The sequence below is a fragment of the Callorhinus ursinus genome, unplaced genomic scaffold (genome assembly GCF_003265705.2).
Source record: "Callorhinus ursinus isolate GAN/ISIS: 27379988/994484 unplaced genomic scaffold, GSC_fseal_2.0 scaffold61, whole genome shotgun sequence".
In the NCBI taxonomy this organism is placed as follows: Eukaryota; Metazoa; Chordata; class Mammalia; order Carnivora; family Otariidae; genus Callorhinus; species Callorhinus ursinus.
The window spans coordinates 3478539-3499901 of record NW_027397123.1 but is presented as its reverse complement, the minus strand read 5'-3'; the positions used below and the strand labels follow the sequence as shown (position 1 = coordinate 3499901).

General features: G+C 39.5%; 2 protein-coding genes across 3 annotated transcripts in view; one reads left to right on the top strand and one right to left on the bottom strand.

Annotated features, from left to right (window-relative positions):
* Window positions 1-20365, top strand: part of LOC141371223 (uncharacterized) — a 55443-nt gene extending 35078 nt beyond the window's left edge. Inside the window, exon 2 of the mRNA XM_073885364.1 lies at window positions 20177-20365. Within this exon, the coding sequence (XP_073741465.1) occupies window positions 20177-20232 (56 nt within the window). The 3' untranslated portion in view covers window positions 20233-20365. The remainder of the gene's footprint in view (window positions 1-20176) is intronic.
* The window catches only part of ZNF565 (zinc finger protein 565), a 35166-nt gene extending 13845 nt beyond the window's left edge, over window positions 1-21321 (bottom strand). Inside the window, exons 1-5 of one of the 2 annotated variants that reach the window (XM_025854495.2) lie at window positions 21181-21321; window positions 9632-9794; window positions 9073-9095; window positions 8293-8380; window positions 3695-3768 (exon numbers count right to left, since the gene is read on the bottom strand). In XM_025854495.2, coding sequence (XP_025710280.1) covers window positions 3695-3703 — 9 coding nt within the window. In that variant the 5' untranslated portion in view covers window positions 3704-3768; window positions 8293-8380; window positions 9073-9095; window positions 9632-9794; window positions 21181-21321. Of the gene's footprint in view, window positions 1-3694; window positions 3769-8292; window positions 9096-9631; window positions 9795-21180 lie in introns of both variants that reach the window. The other variant, XM_073885326.1, reaches the window with a different exon arrangement.
* Window positions 21322-21363: the final 42 nt, after the last annotated feature.

Sequence of the window (21363 nt, the reverse complement as noted above, 5' to 3'; positions counted from 1 at the left end):
ACACTGAGACCAAGACCAATCACTCCAGCTCTGACCATGTGTACACGGCAAGGGTGGGGAGGCTTCTAGTGCAATCACCTAGGCTATAACACCTATTTAATGCTTCTCTAAGCTCTCGAGAAGGTAAGGAAAATTAAATCCCAGAGCTAACAACGATAAAAATACACACCACAAACACACGTGCATTGAACACAGAGAGATAAGCAAATATGTTAGCAGGGGCCACACTGAAGTCAAACAATTTGGGGATTAACCTTAGTATGGGGCCTAGGACACATACCAAATGGAATGAGAGCCCATGACCCTCACTTTAAAGCTGGGATCCTAGAAGAGCTACTCTCTCTGTGAAATGGTAGGCTCCAATGAAAACCTTGTTGGAAAAAAGTAACAAGGAACCTTCTGCACTCCAGGTGAGAAAAAAAGGATTATCATTAATGATACCACTATTACTACTAATAATCATTTCCCTTGCCCATCTACAACCCAGGGCCTACTTGCAAGGAAGCCTGGAATTTAAAGTAACATTATTCATGCAGTTGGAAGAAACCCCATGTGAAAAATTAGTGTGCCAAGTCTGAGAACACTCATAGGTGCAAAACCTTTCTGAAGATAGGCATTCTCTGCCCAGTTCCCTAAGGACTACCACATACTAAATTAAGTCAACTAAGACAATTCAAGAGGGAAAGATCAGTCTTTTTAACAAATAGTGCTGGGACAAGTAGATATTCATATGCAAAAAAAGAAGTTAGACCCCACCTCATACCATATATAAAAATTAACTCAAAATAGGTTGTAGAACTAAATGTAAGGTTGTAGAGCTAACACTACAACTCTTAGAAGAAAACATAGTATGACTTCATGACCTTGGTCAGGCAGTGGGTTCTTAGATATGGCATCAAACACAGTAACAAAAGGACAAACAGTTAAAATAAACTTAATCAAAACTAAAAACATTTGTGCTACAAATGATTCCATCAAGAAAGTAAAAATCCCAGGGCACTGGGTGGCTCAGTTGGTTCAGCATCTGAGTTTTGATTCTGGCTCAGGTCATGATCTCAGGGTTGTGAGATCAAGCCCCACTTCGAGCTCTGCGCTGGGTGGAGGAACTTGCTTAAGATTCTCTCCCTCGGGACGCCTGAGTGGCTCAGTCAGTTAAGTGTTTGCCTTTGGCTCAAGTCATGATCCCAGAGTCCTGGGATCAAGTCCCGCATCGGGCTCCTTGCTATTCGGGGAGCCTGCTTCTCCCTCTGCCTGCAGCTCCCCCTGCTTGTACTTGCTCTCTGTCTACATCTCTCTGACAAGTAAATAAATAAAATCTTATTAAAAAAAAAAGATTCTCTCCCTCTCCCGCTACCCTGCTCCACCCCCTCCATTAAAGAAAGAAAGAAAGAAAGAAAGAAAGAAAGAAAGAAAGAAAGAAAGAAAGAAAACATCCAAATCAAAAAACTAGGAGAAAATGCTTGCAAATCTTATATCTGATAAGGGACCCGTGTCCAGAATATATAAAGAACTCTTGCGATTCAACAACAAAAAAGACAAAACAATTAAAAACTAAGCAAAGAATCTGACTAGTGATTTCTCCAAAGATCTACAAATGGCCAAAAAGCATATGAAAAGATGTTCAATACCACTAATCATTAGGGAAATGCAAATCAAACCTATAAGAGGCCACTTCACATCCTTTAGGATGACTATTACCAAAAAAACAAAATAACACATGTTGGTGAGGATGTAGTGAAATCAGAACCCTTTTACATTGCTAGCAGGAATGTAAAATGGGGCAGCTACTTTGGAAAACAGCTTTGACAGTTTCTCCAAACATTAAACATAGAATTATGTAGGTACAGAGAAATGGAAACATATGTCCACCTCCAAACCCTGGTACACACCAATGTTCACAGTAGTGTTATTTGTGATAGCCTAAAAGCAGAAATAACCCAAATGCCCATAAACTGATGAACTGAAGAATAAAATGTGGAATATACATATCCATGGAATATTATTTGGTGTAAAAACAAACTACTGATAAATGCTACAACATGGATGAAGCTTGAAAACATACTATGTGAAAAAAGCCAGACATGAAAGAGCAAATATTGTAAGATTCTATTCATGAAATGTCCAGAATAGGCAAACCCACAGAGACAGAAAGTAAATGAGTGGCTGCCAGTGGATGAGGAGGAGACATTGAGAGAGACTGTTAATGTAAATGGGATTTCTTTTTGGGGTAATGAAAATGTTCTAAAATGGGTTGTGCTGACGGTTGTATAACTCTATAGTAAAAACCACTGAACTTTACACTTACGTGGGTGAACTTCATCATATGTAAATTATATATATAATAAAGCTGTTAGAAAAATTTATTGAGGACCTCAAAGAACTGTTAATGCTGGGTATATCTATCAATAGTTACATTAGAAATTAAAAGTGAGAGATTTAAAAATACTAATTAATTTATTAAAATAACCAATAATAAACCTGTTACATGTTAAGTAATATACATTTTAAGAAAAATAACTATTGTCAAAAAATTTAATAGCTTTGTTTTATGTTTTTGCAATCTCTTTTATGACTGGCTGAATAAAAAGTTGGATTTTCACATCTACTTCTACATTCAATCTGTTGGGATAACACTTATTATATAGCTTCTAGGAAACTCCACTGTACACTCATTGGAGAATGTGACTAAAAAAGGCAAGTAACATTTTAGTATTAACTCCTGAAAGGATGTCAAAGTCTTCCTGGACCATGCTTTGAGAACTGCTAATCTAGTGCTACACAACTTAACATGAATGATTTGTAAACACATGTGTTGAATGAAAAAATCTGGTAAAAAATATAGAGTATGATAACTACAAAAATTTAAAAACAAAAAACTCAATAGTATGTTGCTTAGTAGCATTCATTCATGGTAAAACTATTATAAAAAATCAAAGGACTGATTGACACAAAATTGAAAGCAGTGATTACCATTGGTGGGAACAGTAATGCAATGTGGGAAGGGATATGATCTGGGAAGGGAATGCAGGCTGCTCAGATGGTATATTAATCTGGGTAATGAGTACATTGATACTTTATTATTTTTTACACCATATACATGTTATAGATATTTTTTTAAAAAACATTTTATTTATTTATTTGACAGAGACACAGAGAGAGAGGGAACACAAGCAGGGGGAGTGGGAAAGGGAGAAGGAGGCTTCCCGTGGAGCAGGGAGCCCAATGTGGGGCTCGAACCCAAGACCCTGGGATCATGACCTGAGCAGAAGGCAGACGCTTAACGACTGAGCCACCCAGGCGCCCCTATAGATGTTTTTTTATATATTCTTTGGTAGTATGAAATGTTTTATGATTTTTAACGAGGGAGTAACATTTAAAAATAGAACAGAAACCACCTAGATTAATGGAAAAGATCAAAGTTATCTCATCTCTGGCCCCACTCAACCGTGGTTCTGATAAGAGGGGAACTCTCATATTTCTCTTAAGGGAATATATTTCTGCTCCACTGGTAAGAGCACTGTGTGCCTATGTCTATACTGCTGGAGAAGAGAGAGCCACTCATCTCTGGAATGGAGGAACTGGGAGCAAGAATGGGGCTCAGTGAGACAGGGAAGTTCCAGGATGAAGAACACACATGTTCATATGATTTGAAAGGAAGAGAGATTATTTCAAGTATAGAGGAAATTCAACTTACCTGTGCCATGGCTTTTAGAACTACCTGAGCTGCTCTGATTTCTTTAGATTCTTCTCTTGGACAAAGGCAGAGTCCTAAAAAAGCAGAGTAGGGGGAAAAAGGGGAAATCTCTCATAAACTGAACTTACCTGAGCACTCCTAAACAGAGGACCTTAAAATAACTGTACCCAATGTCCCTGCTTTGCTTCCCTTGCCCTCCCCCTTGTCCCACCACCCAACACTCATATCAATAACTAAAGAGTTAACAAAACCCAGCCCCTCCTGAAACTCTAGGGAAACAAAGATAGTCAACAAAGATAGGCTCCAGCAGTCACGTAGAATCTAACCGCCTCAGCAGGAGGGATTCCAGTCTGAACAGTTCTCCAACTTGCTGATGCTAATTTAAACTCTATATGGGGCCTAGATGGCTCCCACCTATTCCAAGCTGATCTTCCTCTGCAACTGCTGCAAGGAGAATCAAAACTCAGACTTGCTCACTTTACCCGCTAAGGCTGAGGACAATACCCACAGGCTAGCAGCATAGCATACCTGTGGAGGTCAAACCTTGAGAAAAAGATATCCCTAAACAGTCTTCCAGCTACTCTGGGCTCAACAGGCAAAACCTCTTGGGTACTTCCCTGAATCTTTTTTTTTTTTTTTTTTTAAGATTTTATTTATTTATTTGACAGAGAGATAGAGAGCACAAGTAGGCAGAGTGGCAGGCAGAGGGAGAGGGAGAAGCAGGCTCTCCACTGAGCAGGGAGCCGGACATGGGGCTCGATCCCAGGACCCTGGGATCATGACCCGAGCTGAAGGCAGCCGCTTAACCGACTGAGCCACCCAGGCGCCCCGGTACTTCCCTGAATCTACTTTCTCCTTTTTTTTTTTCTTTTTTTAAAGATTTTATTTATTTGACACACAGAGAGAGTGCACAAGCAGGGGGAGCAGCAGGGGCAGCAGGAGAAGCAGACTCCCTGCTGAGCAGGGAGCCCAATGTGGGACTGGATCCCAGGACCCTGGGATCATGACCTGAGCGGAAGGCAGATGCTCAATTGACTGAGCCACCCAGGTGCCCCTACTTCCTTCTTCTAAGTCCAGAAAGGAATACTACCTACACCAGAGGCTTAATCAGAGACTCCAAACGTGGCTGGACTTACCAGACAGGAGCAAGAAAATCACAGTAAATAGGTATCTTACAAGCATATCTGCATATCCAGAGTATTGACTTGAATGGGAACTTAATTTCTAGAAGCCTCTTGGGCCATCACTCCTAATTTTCCATCTAAGCCTCCCTTTCTGCTTTCCTGCAGAACATCACTTCCTCACTGGCTGGTGTTTGCTAAGGCTGGAGTTCTGTGGAAAATTGCTTCAGAGTAATGAGAACTCAGGGGTTTTAAGGAGGGTGGTAAGGCTGGTTCTAAAGAGGTGCAAGAAGCTTCCTATGGTTTTTGGGTTGGTGGGTCAGAAGGAAGACTAACTGGGCGCCTGGGTGGCTCAGTTGGTTAAGCGACTGCCTTCGGCTCAGGTCATGATCCCGGAGTCCCGGGATTGAGTCCTGCATCGGGCTCCCTGCTTGGCGGGGAGCCTGCTTCTCCCTGTCACCCTCCCCCCTCTCATGTACTCTCTCTCTCTCATTCTCACTCTCTCAAATAAATAAATCTTTAAAAAAAAAAAAAAAGAAGGAAGACTAACTTACTCAATGGCAGTGGTGTCAAGGAAAATGTCCTCTAAGTTGTAGAATATGAATTGGGACTTAAAAATCAGAGAATTTTATTAGGCAGAAAAGGTACAGAAGAGTATTCTGATTGATGAAGAGCAGTGACAAAAACAGTGGACCAAAAGTATATGGTGTATTTGTGGAGGAGAGAATAATTTGGAATGACTTGTACAGTTTGGGGAAAGGTCTAGACCAGTGCTGTCCAACAAATCTTTCTGCGATGATGGAAATCTTTGTATCTGTACCATCAATAATGTAGCCATCAGGGGCGCCTGGGTGGCTCAGTTGGTTGGGCGACTGCCTTCGGCTCAGGTCATGATCCTGGAGTCCCGGGATCGAGTCCTGCATCGGGCTCCCTGCTTGGTGGGGAGTCTGCTTCTCCCTCTGACCCTCCCCCCTCTCACGTGCTCTCTCTCTCTCTCATTCTCTCTCTTTCAAGTAAATAAATAAATCTTTAAAAAAAAATAATGTAGCCATCAGCCACATGCACTAAGCACTTAAAAAATGCCTAGTATGATTTTTCCTGAATTTTTAATTAAATTTAAATTTAATTAGTTCTAGAATCTAGAGGAAGATAATGCTAGAGATGGTATCAGGGGTAGGCGAATGAATGAAATAAGATAATAATGAGGGCAAAGACCAGGTCTCATCATCACTGTGACTGGCACTTGCCATGGTGTCTGGAGAAGGGTCCAGTGAATACTAACTTAAATATAATTTATAATATATATAATATATAATATATATAATATATATAATATAAATATAAATGTTTGTTTTTCACCCAGTAAGGAATGGAAGGCCACTGAAGAATTTACAGAGGGAAGTTATAGGGCCAATATGGCCAGATTCTTTTATTGGAGAGAAGCAAAATTGGAGTCAGAGAAATCAATTGGAAGGTGCTTATACTTTTTTTCAAGTAAAGAACCTGACCCAGGATAATGAGGGTGGAAATAAGGAGGAAGGGTATAATTTCAAGATAAAGAGAAGTAAAATCCACAGGCTCTGGCACCTGATCAGATATGGAGGCAAAGAAAGAGAGAGGAATCAAAAGTTCTTTCAGATTTACTGAGCTCCTACCTCAATTGGCATGGTTCTAGGTGTGAGGAAGATAATAAATCCAGTCCCTGTCCCAGTGGATCTCACATTATAATGGAAAGAGACAACAACAAATACTGATATACTGACACTGATATTCCTATTTTTATGTCAGATGGCCAAAGTCCTGTGGAGAAAAATTAAGTAGGGAGCTTCGGGGGAATGAAGGTGGCCGAAGAAGGCTTTTCATTGAGAAGGTGATATATAAGCACAGACTGAATAGAGTGAAAAATGCAGATATCTAAGAGGAGTGCATTCCTAGTATAGGGAACAGCAATGCAAAGGCCTCCAGGTAGAAGCAGGCTTTCTTTGATTAATAAAGACTGGGGTGGCTGGAATGGAGTGTGCAAAAGAAAGAGGGTCAGAAGGTCATTTGGGTGAGAGACGTAGCTGGAAGATGAATCACATGGGGCTTGGGCGCCATTGTAAGTACTTTGGTTTTTTTTACTCTTGAGTAAGACAGGAAGCCACTAAAATGTTTTAAGACAAGGGATGGCATAATCTGATTTACACTGAAAAGGATCACTCACAGAAAGTGAACTAAGAAGACAAGGGAGGAAGCAGGGAGACAAGTGGAAGGTTACTGCAATAATCCAGGCAAGGAGTGAGGGGGGCTTATACTAGGGTGGTGGTGATAACTGACCAGATTAAATATTCTCTGAAGGGAGAGCTGGCAGGATTTGCTGATTTTAGGTATAAAAGCAAATAAAAAAAAAAAAAGCCATGATGACACTAAGCTGTTTGGCTTGAGTAACTGGAAGTATGAAGTTGTCAATAAACCAATTATGAGTTCTGTTTTAGACTTCAGTACTTGAGATTACTACTACACATCACCCACGCAGTGGGCTGTAGTTTTGTAAACGTCCAACAAGGCGATGTTAGCAGAAATTAAACCAGGTGTGTTCTCCGATGAAGCAATTCCATAGCTGAGACTATCCAAAAGATGTGTGGGGGCTACAGGATGGACACACTGCTGACATTGGAAACAACTTGGAGAGAACTTAAAAGGAGGATTGGTTAAATAAATGAATTACAGTATATGAACACAATGGAAACAGTTGCCATAAAATGAACAACACATACATTTGTTGATGTTAAGATGTCAAACAATGGTGGGCGGATAAGGTAGCTAATGAAACAGTATGAAAAAAAAAGAAACAGTATGTATAGTGTAATCCTATTTTTTTTAAAGATTTTATTTATTTATTTCACAGTGAGATAGACAGCACAAGTAGGCAGAGGGAGAGGGAGAAGCAGGCTCTCCGCTGAGCAGGGAGCTGGACGTGGGGCTCGATCCCAGGACCCCAGGATCATGACCCGAGCCGAAGGCAGCCGCTTAACCGACTGAGCCACCCAGGCGCCCCAGTGTAATCCTATTTTTATAGGAAAAATATACATATGTTCTATATATGCATGTGTGTGTACACATAAGATAGACTGAAAGGATTTTCAATTACATTTTTCAACATTTGTCTCTAGGTGTATATCTATGAAAAGAATCTTTGTTTTCTCTATATTTTCAAGTTTTCCCTTAAGCATATGTTTTATAATCATAAGTAATAGAATGTATACCTTCCTCTTCATTGGGGGGGTTAACTATAAAAGGAAATACGAATGGAGTGATTCATGAATGACAGTGAGGTGCTTTTGGGAACTTATATGCTGAAGGAGCTTTATTTCCTCCATTTGTTCTAGAGCCTTTGGGAGGCTTGTTCCCAAACAGTAACTTAAAGCTCCTGACTTTGCACAGAGAAAGTGAGCTTTCACATGAAAATCTTCCATTTTCCTTAGTCTCCTCACTCACCTGTGCACAGACTTCTTTGTCAACCCTCAATCCAGGATATCCTCCTTGCTCCAAAAAGAAGTCACACTTAATTTACAGAAGCAACTTCCTACACACAGAAAAAGAAATGGGTCTTACCAAGTGTGGTAGACATTAACTGAATTACTACTGTTTCACCATTATCCTGTTTTCCTCTCCTTTGGGGCATATAGATGGCATTTTCCTGACCCTTGCAGTCAGGTAGGGCCATAAACTGGTTTTGGCCAATGGAATCTGAGCTAAGGTGATGTGTGTTCCTTCAGTCTGAGGCACTGGCAAGACTGCACAATTCTCCAGTCTTTCTATTCCCTGATGTGGTGGCCAAGGGGACTATGTGTCAGATGGTACAGCTATAGGTTGATTGAGTCTGCTTTGGTCTGGGACCCTGCCTATACTGATGCACATTAGACATGTAGCATGATCAAGTTAATAAGTTATTTTGTTAGCCACTGAGATTTGGGGGTTGTTTGCTACTACAGCATAACAGCCTGTCCTAACTAATAATCTAATTCAGCTATATTCTGACGATATAAAAATTCAGATTCTGGCCTGTGGTTGATGCGAGAAAGAACAATTTTTTAAAAAGTCAGAGGAAGCTTCAGAAATAATAGAACAGAACTGGTTCATTTCCAACTCTATACACCTCAAAGGGATTTTTCACATTGTGTGAAATCTTTCATGTTGTACTAAATTTTAAGGATGTAAACATACATTTTTCCAGTATAAACATCAACCAAAATCATTACAAGGAGAGATACATACATTCTTAGGCAATATTCAGCATCCTAAGTAAGACAAGAGCAGATAGGTTAAACAAATGAAAGATTTCTATAGAACAGTAATTCTAAGTACTCACAAATTTAGTAATTAATACTTAATAACATAAAAATGTTTAAGATATGATTAAATGAAAAAAAAGCAGGTTACAAAACAGTTGGGCATCATGTGATCCTATTTGTAAAATATAAAGATATATCAATACAAACAATATAGACAAATCAGATGAAAAAGGTCTAGGAAGTTTTATCCTTAAAGATTACTTTGGTTATCTCTGGGTTGTGAACTTCAATGTTGCTAGTTTTACTTAAGTGTATGTTTTTCAATAACTATGCATTATTTTTTAAATTTTTTTCATTTTTTTAAAGTTTTATTTATTTAAGTGATCTATACACCCAAGATGGGGCTCAAACTCACAGCCCTGAGATCAAGAGGCATGTGCTCTCCCAACTGAGCCAGCCAGGAGCCCCAATTTTTAAATGATTTTTAGGTTCTCTTAAATGTAAGCTATTCCCAAATAGCAGATGAAAAAGAAAATACTTACTTTTTTTTTTAAAACAATCTTCCCTTGAACATGAAATAATAGCTTAGAATATTCTAAAAACAGTTATAGTTTCACAGAATGGCTTTTGTTTTTGCTTTGTCAGCTCCTAATAGTTGCAAACTTCTTGATTTGGTAACTATATTCACGTGTGCTGTAGTCGAGCCTGGAAAAAAATGAAAAGTCATTAGGGCCATGTCCTAGTATAAGTGGTGCTTCGTTTTAGCTCTTCTTGTCAGATGGGTCTGTTATGTTTCCGTACTTGCTCCACTATTCTCCAAACAGCTACAAACTCATTTTGCCCAATTGGATACACTTTGGATTTCTGATGATTAGAATGAAAACTGCAAGTCCTGTATAGGACTCAAGAAAACTAATTTCCCTCCACAGAGCTCTTATGAGATCAGTTTGACTTAGACATGACATGACAATGACTGCTCTGGTCATACAAGTTATCTCCCTCTTACGAATTCTCATAGCATACTGTCAGGGTAAATAGTGCCCTATATCATCCTTTATTTTGAACATTTGTATACTAGTATTATCTCACCTATTACATCATTTGCACTTTAAAAGTAAATACAGAGGTGCCTGGGTGGCTCAGTTGGTTAAGCTCCAACTCTTGATTTCAGCTCAGGTCATGATCACAGGCTAGTGAGCCTGCTTAAGACTCTCTCCCTCTCTCCCTCTCAAAAAAAAAAAAAAGGTAAATAGAGACTATAACTTTTATTTTTAAAAAATTTTTTCCCTTACATAATCTCATCCTCTAATGTGGGGCTTGAACTCACAACCCTGAGGTCAAGAATCACATGCTTCACTGACTGGGCCAGCCAGGTACCCCAAGACTACAAATTTTATCTTATTTATTTATTTTTAACTTATTTTTTTAAAGATTTTATTTATTTATTTGACAGAGAGAGGGAACACAAGTAGGAGGAGTGGGGGAGGGAGAAGCAGGCATCCCGCCGAGCAGGGAGCCCGACGCGGAGCTTGATCCCAGGACCCTGGGACCATGACCTGAGCCGAAGGCAGATGCTCAACGACTGAGGCACCCCCATTTTTAACTTTTAAAAAAGATTTTATTTATTCATTTGAGAGAGAGACACAGAGAGCATGAGTGGGGGGAGGGGCAGAAGGAGAGGGAGAGGGACAAGCATACTCTCAGCTGGGCCCAGAGCCCGATGCAGAGCTTAATCCTAGGACCCCAAGATCATGACCTAAGCCAAAGTCAGATGCTCAACTGACTGAGCCACCCAGGTGCCCTTCAAGACCATAACTTTTAAATAGCATTTTGTCTCCTTGAGTTCTAGATCAGGATTTTGCATCTCTGCAAATTCTCTTTTCTTAAAGATTTTATTTATTTATTTGACAGAGAGAGAGATAGTGAGAGCAGGAACACAAGCAGGGCGAGTGGGAGAGGGAGAAGCAGGCTTCCCGAGGAGCAGGGAGCCCGATGCAGGGCTCGATCCCAGGACCCTGGGATCATGACCTGAGCTGAAGGCAGATGCTTAACCGACTGAGCCACCCAGGAGCCCCGCATCTTTGCAAATTCTTAGTAAATGTCTAATTCCCAAAGGAATTCATTATAAAAAATATATGAAGTGGTATGCACAAAAATAGCTCATAACTGAATTACAGAAATATAAATACTCTTTAATAGACAATAAAATGAATAAATTAATATTTATTAATATTATTATTTATATTATAAATTAATCTTGATAATGAAATACTATATAGAGATTTTAAAATACAACAGTACTGGGGAGGCTGGGTGGCTCAGTAAGTAAAGCATCTGACTTCAGCTCAGGTCGTGATCTCAGGGTCCAGGATTGAGCCCCGTGACTGGCTCAGTGCTCAGCAGGGAGTTTGCTGTCTCTCTCTCCCTCTTCCTTTGTCCCTCCCCACCACTCGTGCTCTCTCCCCCCCACCCCTCTCTCAAATGAATAAATAAAATCTTTAAAAAAATGCAACAGTACTATGGTCAATGCATTATTAAATGAGGCAAGCAGGTTACAGAATTTATATATTATGTGATATCCCTCTATAAAATCATACAGAAAAAATATTTGAATTATATCCATCAAAATATTAAGAATATTTCTGGATGAAGGAATTTTTAGCAAGTTTCTATTTTTGCATTGTTTATGTTTTTCATAATAAAAATCGTAACAATATTGTTTCCATTTAAAAATAAATAACCATAATGGTAGTTGGTATTTATTTTCCTGGCAGTAGGAAAATTATGAGCAACTGAGAAAATGTCTATGACACGAATAGGGACAAAAAAGGAAATTAGTGTGACTGAAAACCAATAATAACTAAAAGTTCTTTAACAGTCTTTTAAATGTTGACTCATATTCCCTGGTACATTGATATAGCCTCATTATCAAAAACATTCTATGAATGACCAATTTTTAGGAGAGTTCAAATTAATAAGGCAGTGTATGCAAAGCAGAAAGCATTGTTGTCAGATATAAAGGGAATTTCTTCTCTGTTCAATCACTAATCAGATTTTTGGGTGGGGTCTTTGCAAAATTTGAGCCCTTTTTAATTTATCATTTTGTTTATGACATCCTTTTCATTGTTCTGATTAACATTTTGTAAGCATATTTTTTATTAGCTGGATATGAATGTAATATGAATGCAATAGATGATGGAACATTTCTTCTGCTTCTCTATTGTTGGTTGCAAATTTTGGACATCTCAAAGGCTATTAATAGGTATCACTGTCTTAGATTTTAGACCTGTGGTTCTAAATTTTCAGGGGTCTTGAATCTCTTTGAAAATCTTATGGAATCTTAAACCTTCTTCAAAGAAAAAAATCAAATGAATAAATACCTGCAAAAATTGTGCATAAAATTTCATAGAGTCTGCAGAGCCCTGACGTCTAAGGGTGGGGACGAAGACCTTATTTAAAACTCTGCTATAATGACTAACTCACAAACATCAAGTACTACTAACTATATTTTTTTATTTCTCATAATTTATCAAAAGCACAATAAGAATTTGGCTTGAAGCAAATTTAAGACTACCCAAAACCCAAAATGCCCCCAAATCAAATTAGATCTAGTCACTGCAACAAACTTTTTTTTTTCTTGAGAGTGAGCAGGAGTGTGGGGGTGGGGCAAAGGGAGAAGGAGAGAGAGACTCTTAAGTAGGCTGCACTCCCAGTGCAGAGGCCAGTGTGGGGCTTCGATCTCACAACCCTGAGATCATGACCTGAGCCAAAACTGAGTTGGACACTTAATCGACAGAGCCACCCAAGCACCCCCACTGCAACAAACTTCTATCCTATCCAGACTTCTGGGATGTGGCTGTACCAGACATTAAAATATACTGCAAGGCCTCTATAATTAAAACAGTAGTAGTGCATAAATAGATGGTAGTAGTGCATAAATAGATGAACAGACCAGTGGAGCAGAAGAGAAGGCCTAGAAATAGTACCAAGCATATTTGGAAATTTAGTATATAATGGAGATTGATGGCATCACAAGTTTTTAATAAATGGTGTTGGGAAAACTGGGTAGCCATTTGAAAAATATAAAATTAAATCCATTCCTCATACCATATACAAAATTAAGCTCCAAATGTATCAGAGATCTAAATGGAAAAAGATGAAACCATACAGGTATTAGAAAAGAACACAGGTAAATTCCTCTTTAATCCTGGGGTTGAGAAAGTCTTTCAAAGTCCAGAAGTAATGAAAAAAATATTGGTAAATTTGACTACATAACATTAAAAAAAAATTGAATGGCAAAAAAAAAACAAACCCAAAAAACCAAAAAACCCACCATAAACAAAGTTAAAAGACAACTGACAAACTAAAAGAAAATACATGCCCCATACACCACCATGAAGGACTAATATCCCTCATATGTAATGAATTCTTAAACATTGAGACAAAATACTGAAAGAAAAATAGGAAAAAGATATGAACAGATAAATCACAAAATATATGTAAAAATGGCCCTTAAGCATATGAAAAGATGTTCATCAACATACTGGAAGTCCTAGCCAGAGCAGCTTTAGGCAAGAAAAAAGAAGTAAACGGCATCCAAGTTGGAAAGGAAGAAGTAAAGTTATTTCTGTTCTTAGATGACATGATCGTACATGTAGAAAACCCTAGAGATTCCACACATACACACACACACATCTGTTAGAACTAATAAATTCAGCAATGTTGTAGGATACAAAATCAACTCACAAAAATCAGTTGCATTTCTACACAGTAATAATGAAATAGATCTCTATTTTTTTTTAAAGATTTTATTTATTTATTTGAGAGAGAGAAAGAGAGATAGAGAGCACGAGAGGGAAGAGGGTCGGAGGGAGAAGCAGACTCCCTGCTGAGCAGGGAGCCCAATGTGGAACTCGATCCCGGGACTCCAGGATCATGACCTGAGCTGAAGGCAGTCGCTTAACCAACTGAGCCACCCAGGCACCCAAAAACAATTCCACTTATGATAGTATCAAAAAAGGACAAAATATTTCGGACTAAACTTAACCAAGAAAGGAAATGACTTACACATTGAAAACTACAAAACACTGCTGAAAGAAACGGAAGAAGACATAAATAAGATATCCTGTGCCCAAGGACTGGAAGACAAATTCCTATGTTGAAGCCTGAACACCTACTGTCACTGTATTTGAAGACAGGAGCATTGTGGAAGTAATTAAGATCAAATGAGTTTGTAAGGGTAGAAGTAATTAAGATTAAATGAGTTTTTAAGGTGGGGGGTCCTATTAGTCCTATTAGTATGCCTATAAAAAGAGACACTAGAGAGAACTTGCTTTCTCTCTCTCTCTTTTCCTGTGAAGATACAGCAAGAATGTGGGCATCTGCAAGCCAGGAAGAGAGCCCTAACTAGAAACCAACTATGCTGGCACCCTGGTCTCAGACTTCCAGCCTCCATAACTCTGAGCAGCCTCAGCTGACCAAGACAGTTATCAATACTACCTAAAGGGATATACAGATTCAATGCAATCCTTATCAAAACCCAATGATGTTTTTTGTAGAAATAGAAAAGTTCATCCTAAAATACACACAAAATCTGAAGGAACAGTCTTGAAAAAGAACAAAGTTGGAACACTGAACACTGTTCATTGGAACAAAGAACACTGATTTCAAAACTTATTACAAAGCTACAGTAATCAAAACAGTGTGGTACTGCCATAAAGTCAGATATCTAGACCAATAGCATAGAATGGAAACCCTCACATACGTGGTCAAATACTTTTCAACAGGAATAGACAAGACCATTTAATGGGGAAAAGGACAGTCTTTTCAACAAATAGTGTTGGGAAAACTGGATATCCATATGCAAAAGAATGAAGATGGACCACTACCTAATACCATATACAAAAATTAACTCAAAATGTATCACAGATCCAAACATAAGAGCTAAAACTATAAAACTCTTAGAAGAAACCATAGGGGAAAATTTTCACAATATTGGATTTATTAATCTAATGATTTCGTGGATACGACAAAGAAAGCAAAGGCAACAAAAAGAAAAAATAGGTATGTTGTGGACTTTATTAAAATTAAAAAACTCGCGGGCACCTGGGTGGCTCAGATGGTTAAGGGTCTGCCTTCAGCTCAGATCGTGATTCCAGGGTCCTGGGATCGAGCCCCACGTTGGGCTCCCAGCTCAGCGGGGAGTCTGCTTCTCCCTCTGCCTCTCTCCCCTGCTCATGTTCTCTGTCTGTCTCAAATGAATAAATAAAATCTTTTTAAAAAATTAAAAAACTTGTGCATTAAAGGACACTATCAACAGAGTAAAAAGACAATCCATGGACCGGGAACAAATATTTGTAAATAATGTGTGTAATAAGGGACTGATATTTATAATACATAGAAAACTCTTATAACTCAGCAACAAAACACAACCCAATTAAAAAATGGGCAAAGGACTTTTCTCAAACATATTCAAATGGCCAAAAAGTACATGAAAAGATCCCCAACATCACTAATCATCAGGGAAATGCACATCAAAACCACAATGAGGGGTGCCTGGCTGGCTCAGTCAGCAGAGCATGTAACTCTGATCTCAGGGTTGGGAGTTTGAGCCCCATGTGGGGTACAGAGATTACTAAAAAAATAAACTTAAAAAAATTCACGAGATACCATTTTACACTCATTAGGATAGCTATCATAAAAATATTTTAAAATATAAATATTTATGTGTGTGTATATATATATGTGTGTAACAAGTGTTGGCAAGGATGTGGAGAAACTGGAATCTTTGTGCTTTACTGGTTGGAAAGTAAAATGGTTTAGCATCTGTGGAAAATGGTATGGTGATTCCTCAAAAAATTAAACATAGAATTACTATGTGACCCAGCAATTCCACTTCTGGGTATATGCCCCCAAGAAGAGAAAGCAGGAATTTGAACAGATATTTGTTAACCAATGTTAGTAGCACTATTATCCACAATAGCCAAAAGGTGGAAGCTAGAGGGAAGGGAAATGGGGAGTTATTGTTTAATGGGAGCACAATTTTAGTTTTGGAAGATGAAAAAAGTTTTGGAGATGGATAATGGTGATGGCTGCACAACAATGTAAATGTACTCAATGTCACTGAATGGTACATTTAAAAATAGAGTGTCCAATTTTATGTATGTTTAAATTTTCTGTATATTTTAATGTATATTCAAACATAAAAAACCCCAACAAACTAATGAAATTGGTTACCTACAATGAGTGGGAACAGTGTGGAAAGAATGGGGTAATAGAATTGGGAGAGAAGGAATGGTGGAGGAGTGATTGGGTAGATCTCTTGTCTAATTATGGGTTTTAGGGGTGCCTGCGCGGCACAGTTGGTTAAGCATCTGACTCTTGGTTTCAGCTCAGGTCGTGATCTCAGGTTTATGAGATCAAGCCCTGAGCTGGGCTCCAGCTCAGCATGGAGTCTACTTGGGTTTCTCTCTCTCCCTTTCCCTCTGCCCCTCCCACCCCACCGTGTGTGTGTGCTCTCTCTCTCTTTCTCAAATAAATAAATAAATAAATAAATCTTAACAAAAATAATTAAGGCTTTTAGAAACATAGAAATGTTTCCTGTACTCAAAAAATAATTAAAATCAACCAGGATGTATTGTGTAAATCGAAAATAAAATACAAATAGTAACAAATGAACGAACTATATTACAAATGAGTAACATTGCCATACAGGAGGGTGTGAGGAAAACTGTATTTTCACTAAGACTAAAAATAAAAATAACTGTATGATGTATGAGAGTGTAGGTTAGCAATTTTTTTTAATTTAAAATCAGTTAACATATAGTGTATTAGTTTCAGAAGTAGAGTTTAGTGATTCATTAGTTGCATATAACACCCAGTGCTCATTACATCAAGTGCTCTCTTTAAAGCCCATCACCCAGTTACCCCATCCCCCCACCCACCTAGCAACCCTCTGTTTGTTTCCTATAGTTAAGAGTCTCTTATGGTTTGTCTCCCTCTCTGATTTCGTTTTATTTTAGGTCAGCAAATCTTAAACTACTTTCTACTTAGGACTGAGCAAATAGATAAATAAATATATTGTGGTTAATAAGAGTCAACTTTTTCTTTAAAAAAGATTTCATTTATTTATTTGAGAGAGAGACACTGGGGAAGGGCAGAGGGAGAGGGAGAAGCAGGCTCCCTGCTGAGCAGGAAGCCTCGCACAGACTGATGCCAGGCCCCTGGGATCATGACCCAAAGGCAGACGCTTAGCCACCCAGGCATCCCAACAGTCAACTTTTTTCATTTTCTCAGTCAGAGAAAGGAGTTACCAAAAAATAAAAGGAAATGGAGAAGGCTGGAATAAACCCCCTGGTATTAAACTGGAATTAGAGATAGCATATGAAGCAACGGATTATCAGTATATTCATACCAATAGATACAGACGTGTGTGTGCGTGTGTGTGTGTATAGATATGTATACTTCATAGCTGAGAGTACCTAGAAGCAATGAGTGTATCTTAATTTGGTTTCTTTTTTTTTTTAAGATTTTATTTATTTATTTGACAGAGAGAGACACAGCAGAGGGAGGCAACACAAGCAGGGGGAGTGGGAGAGGGAGAAGCAGGCTTCCCGCGGAGCAGGGAGCCCGATGTGGGGCTTGATTCCAGGACTCTGGGATCATGACCTGAGCCAAAGGCAGACGCTTAAGAACTGAGCCACCCAGGCGTCCCCTAATCTTGGTTTCTAAATATCATTTTCTACTAAAAGGAGCCAGTGTTCCCTGGGAAATGTACATGTTCCAGAACTGGGGCTGGGAAAGTGTAAACAGAAAGAGTTAGGGGTCCTTGCGGGGGGGGGAAAAAAAACAGACACACAGCTTTCTTGATATAAGAAAAGTCATTTTAGGCCTCTGGCCATCTTGTGAAAGAATGTTAAGAACAAATGGCCACTATCAGGCCAGGAGATAACCTAATCATACCAGGAATGACAAATCAGCAGTAAAATTCAGAGCTGATTAAAAAATGAAGACTGACCTGATGTACATTGTTGAATTATATTTGCAGGATCTAAACCCCTTTGAGCACTCAGATACCAGACCAATTGGGGCCAGACAATTGATGATGCTGTCCTTTACTGGCCCTCATGACTTTGACACGGAGTCAGTCATTTTAAGATGACTTTTGCCTCTGTTCCACGCTGAATTCCCCATTGTACAAGCCCCTTTGTTAATACATATGTACCCTTAGCTTAAAACTTCCCCAATTCTTTTGTTCAGGGAGACACTGCTTTAGGGAAGATCCCTGGTGTCCTCCCTTACTTAGTGCAAGAAAAACTCTTCCTATTCTTTGGCTGGTTTTGTCTTTTGGCTCCACACCCACCAAGAGATAAACCCAGTTTTGGGTAACAAAAGTACAGTATCAGCTTGGAACATCTCATGGTGCCAGAAAATATGGCAGTACTAAAAAAAATAATAAAGGGGGCACATTGAAAGTATACAGGAGTCAACTTAAAGGAGTTCCCAATGGCCAAATCTGGGGTAATCTGAGCAAAGACAGAGGGACAGTAATGAATTGTAACCTACAGAAAAAAAAATCCAATTTATATATACATAATTTAGTAAATAAGTGGGGGAGAAGGAAAATCTCCTAACAGTAGGATCCTATTTAATAAATGTAGAAGGAAGGATGGAAATTTAAAAATCACCATTTGGCCAATAGCCTGTAATAACATTTTCAGGCAAAAATTAATGAATGTTAAGATTTGCAGGTGGAAGATGAGAAGTTTAAGGTATTTCTCCACAAGACACATGTTAATTATAATGGGAAAAATAGTGACTTTGCAGTGGAGAAATTGGAAGACACCACTTTAACCAAGTGATTAAAGTTACCACTAATAATGAGGCAAATTGACCTCTTGGATCTCCTGATATGATGTACTGAGAAGAACACATCACTTTAGGGATATTCTTGTCCCAAAAGCATACTCTGAATTTAATCACAAGGCAGCATCAGACAACCTCAAATTGGGGAACATTCTACAATGCAGAATTTACAAAATAAATGGCTAGTACTCTTTACAAGTGTCAAGGTCAAGTAAGACAAAGACTGAGGAACTGTGCCAGATCAAAGAAGGCTAAGAAGACTTACTAACTGCAACATATGATCCTGGATTGGATCCTCGTGCAGAAAAAGGACACTACGGGACATTGATGAAATTTGAATAAAGTTTGTATATTAGTTAGTAGTAGTGTATCAATGTTAATCTCCTGGTTTTGATCATGTACTGTGATTATTGAAAATGGAAACATAACCATAAAATGGTAAAATGGGGCAACAGGTTAAGAATATATGGGAATTCTGGAGTGTTTGGCTGGCTCAGTCAGTGGAGTGTGCAACTCTTGATTCTGGGTTTGTGAGTTCGAGCCCCATGCTGGGTATAGAGATTACTTAAAAATAAAATCTTGAAAAAACAGTATATGGGAATTCTATTTTTGCAAGAGTTTTAAGTCTAAAACTAATTCAAAATGAAAAATTTTAAAAAATCTATTTTTTAAAAGATTTTATTTGAGAGAGAGAATGAGCTAGAGAGAGAAAGAGAGAGAGAGCATGAGGGGGGGAGGGTCAGAGGGAGAAGCAGACTCCCTGCTGAGCAGGGAGCCCAATGCGGGACTCGATCCGTGTGGGACTCGATCCCAGACTCCAGGATCAAGACCTGAGCCGAAGGCAAGTGCTTAACCAACTGAGCCACCCAGGCATCCTGAAAAGTTAAAAAAATTTTATTGAACATTAGGTGTGCAGGAAGTAGGGGGTATATGGACCTTTCAGTTCACCTAAAGGGCTCTCAATAATTTACTCCAATGGCAATATACTGCAGACCAGGTCCTTTGGGGGAAGAGAAGTTAGGCAAGAAGTTTCAGAAAAAGAAAAGAAAAGCACATCCTGAAAAACAAGAAGGGTCTCAGGGAAAGAAGAAAAACTGATATATCTTGAGCTTAGCTTTTGGATGTTCAATAGCAATTCTTTCCTTTTCCTCTCAACATCTTCTTGGAGAAGACTTTTAAAAAAAGGAATTGTGAGTAAGCAGAACATTTTGATCTCCACACAGGAGACAGAAGTCAAGAGAAGACTGGACATTATGACCAATCCCAGTGTCACAGGTAAAGGTTGAGGCTATCACTATCCAGGGCCACAGTCTGTTCTAACTTCACAGATTCTGCAACGGTCAGTATACTGGAGTCACAGGCACCTCACATCAGCACACTGGGTGGGACACAAATGGTCAGTGTCACACAAATACAACCACACATCCACTCTTGAAACACACAAGGACAAAACTACACAATCACAGACATCTCCAGGCCCTTATACACAGTCACAATCTCACACCCACTAAAAAGACATACACAGTTACTCAATTCTACTCACCACCATGATTCGCAGAGTTACTCTCATATAATCACAGCCTTTCCAAACCAATATCCACAAATGTCTCACACAATCACAATCACATACCCACTTGGGGGACACACATAATGGCTGGCACTCCGGCCCACCCAACACCAACCAGTCATAACTGAACATTCACTCTGAGACAGTCACACTCACACAGGCAAAGAAAGACACGTTACACTTAAAAACAGCACCACACACAGCCACCGTTTCACAGACACACTCCAAGGGACACAAGAGGGATACACACGCATTGTCACCACACAGTCACAGACACACAACTGCACACAATACCACACGCGGCTACAATATTGTGCAACCAAAACCATACGCTCACCTTGGAGACATGGAATCATAACCGCACAGACACCCGCACTCCCAAGAACAAGGCGTACAGTCACACATACACAACAGAGACACAGTCACAGTAGCAAGGACCTCACACCCCAACACACAGTATCACACATGGTTACACAAACACAACCAGACTTACACCCTGGAGCCAGGCGGGCACAACCGCACACCCAGTCACCCACACCTGGTCACGCAGCCACAAAGACTCATTCACAACCCGGCATCCTCAGCCGGCTCCCGCCAGCGCTCACAGACCGGAGGCTCTGGACACGCCCCGTCCCCGCCCCGGACTCCCAGACCCCTCACCTTCTGCCTCCCCTTGGTCGCGTCCGGGTCCCTGTGGAGCTAACGATCTCGCCACGACGTCAAGAAAGACGTAACGTCGGGCCACGGTGGCCTCTGGGAAACGTAGTCCAGAGCCAGACCAGACACAGATAAGATGGCGTCCTCGTACCTCCGAGCCTGAGTTTGGCCGTTTGACACTGCGCC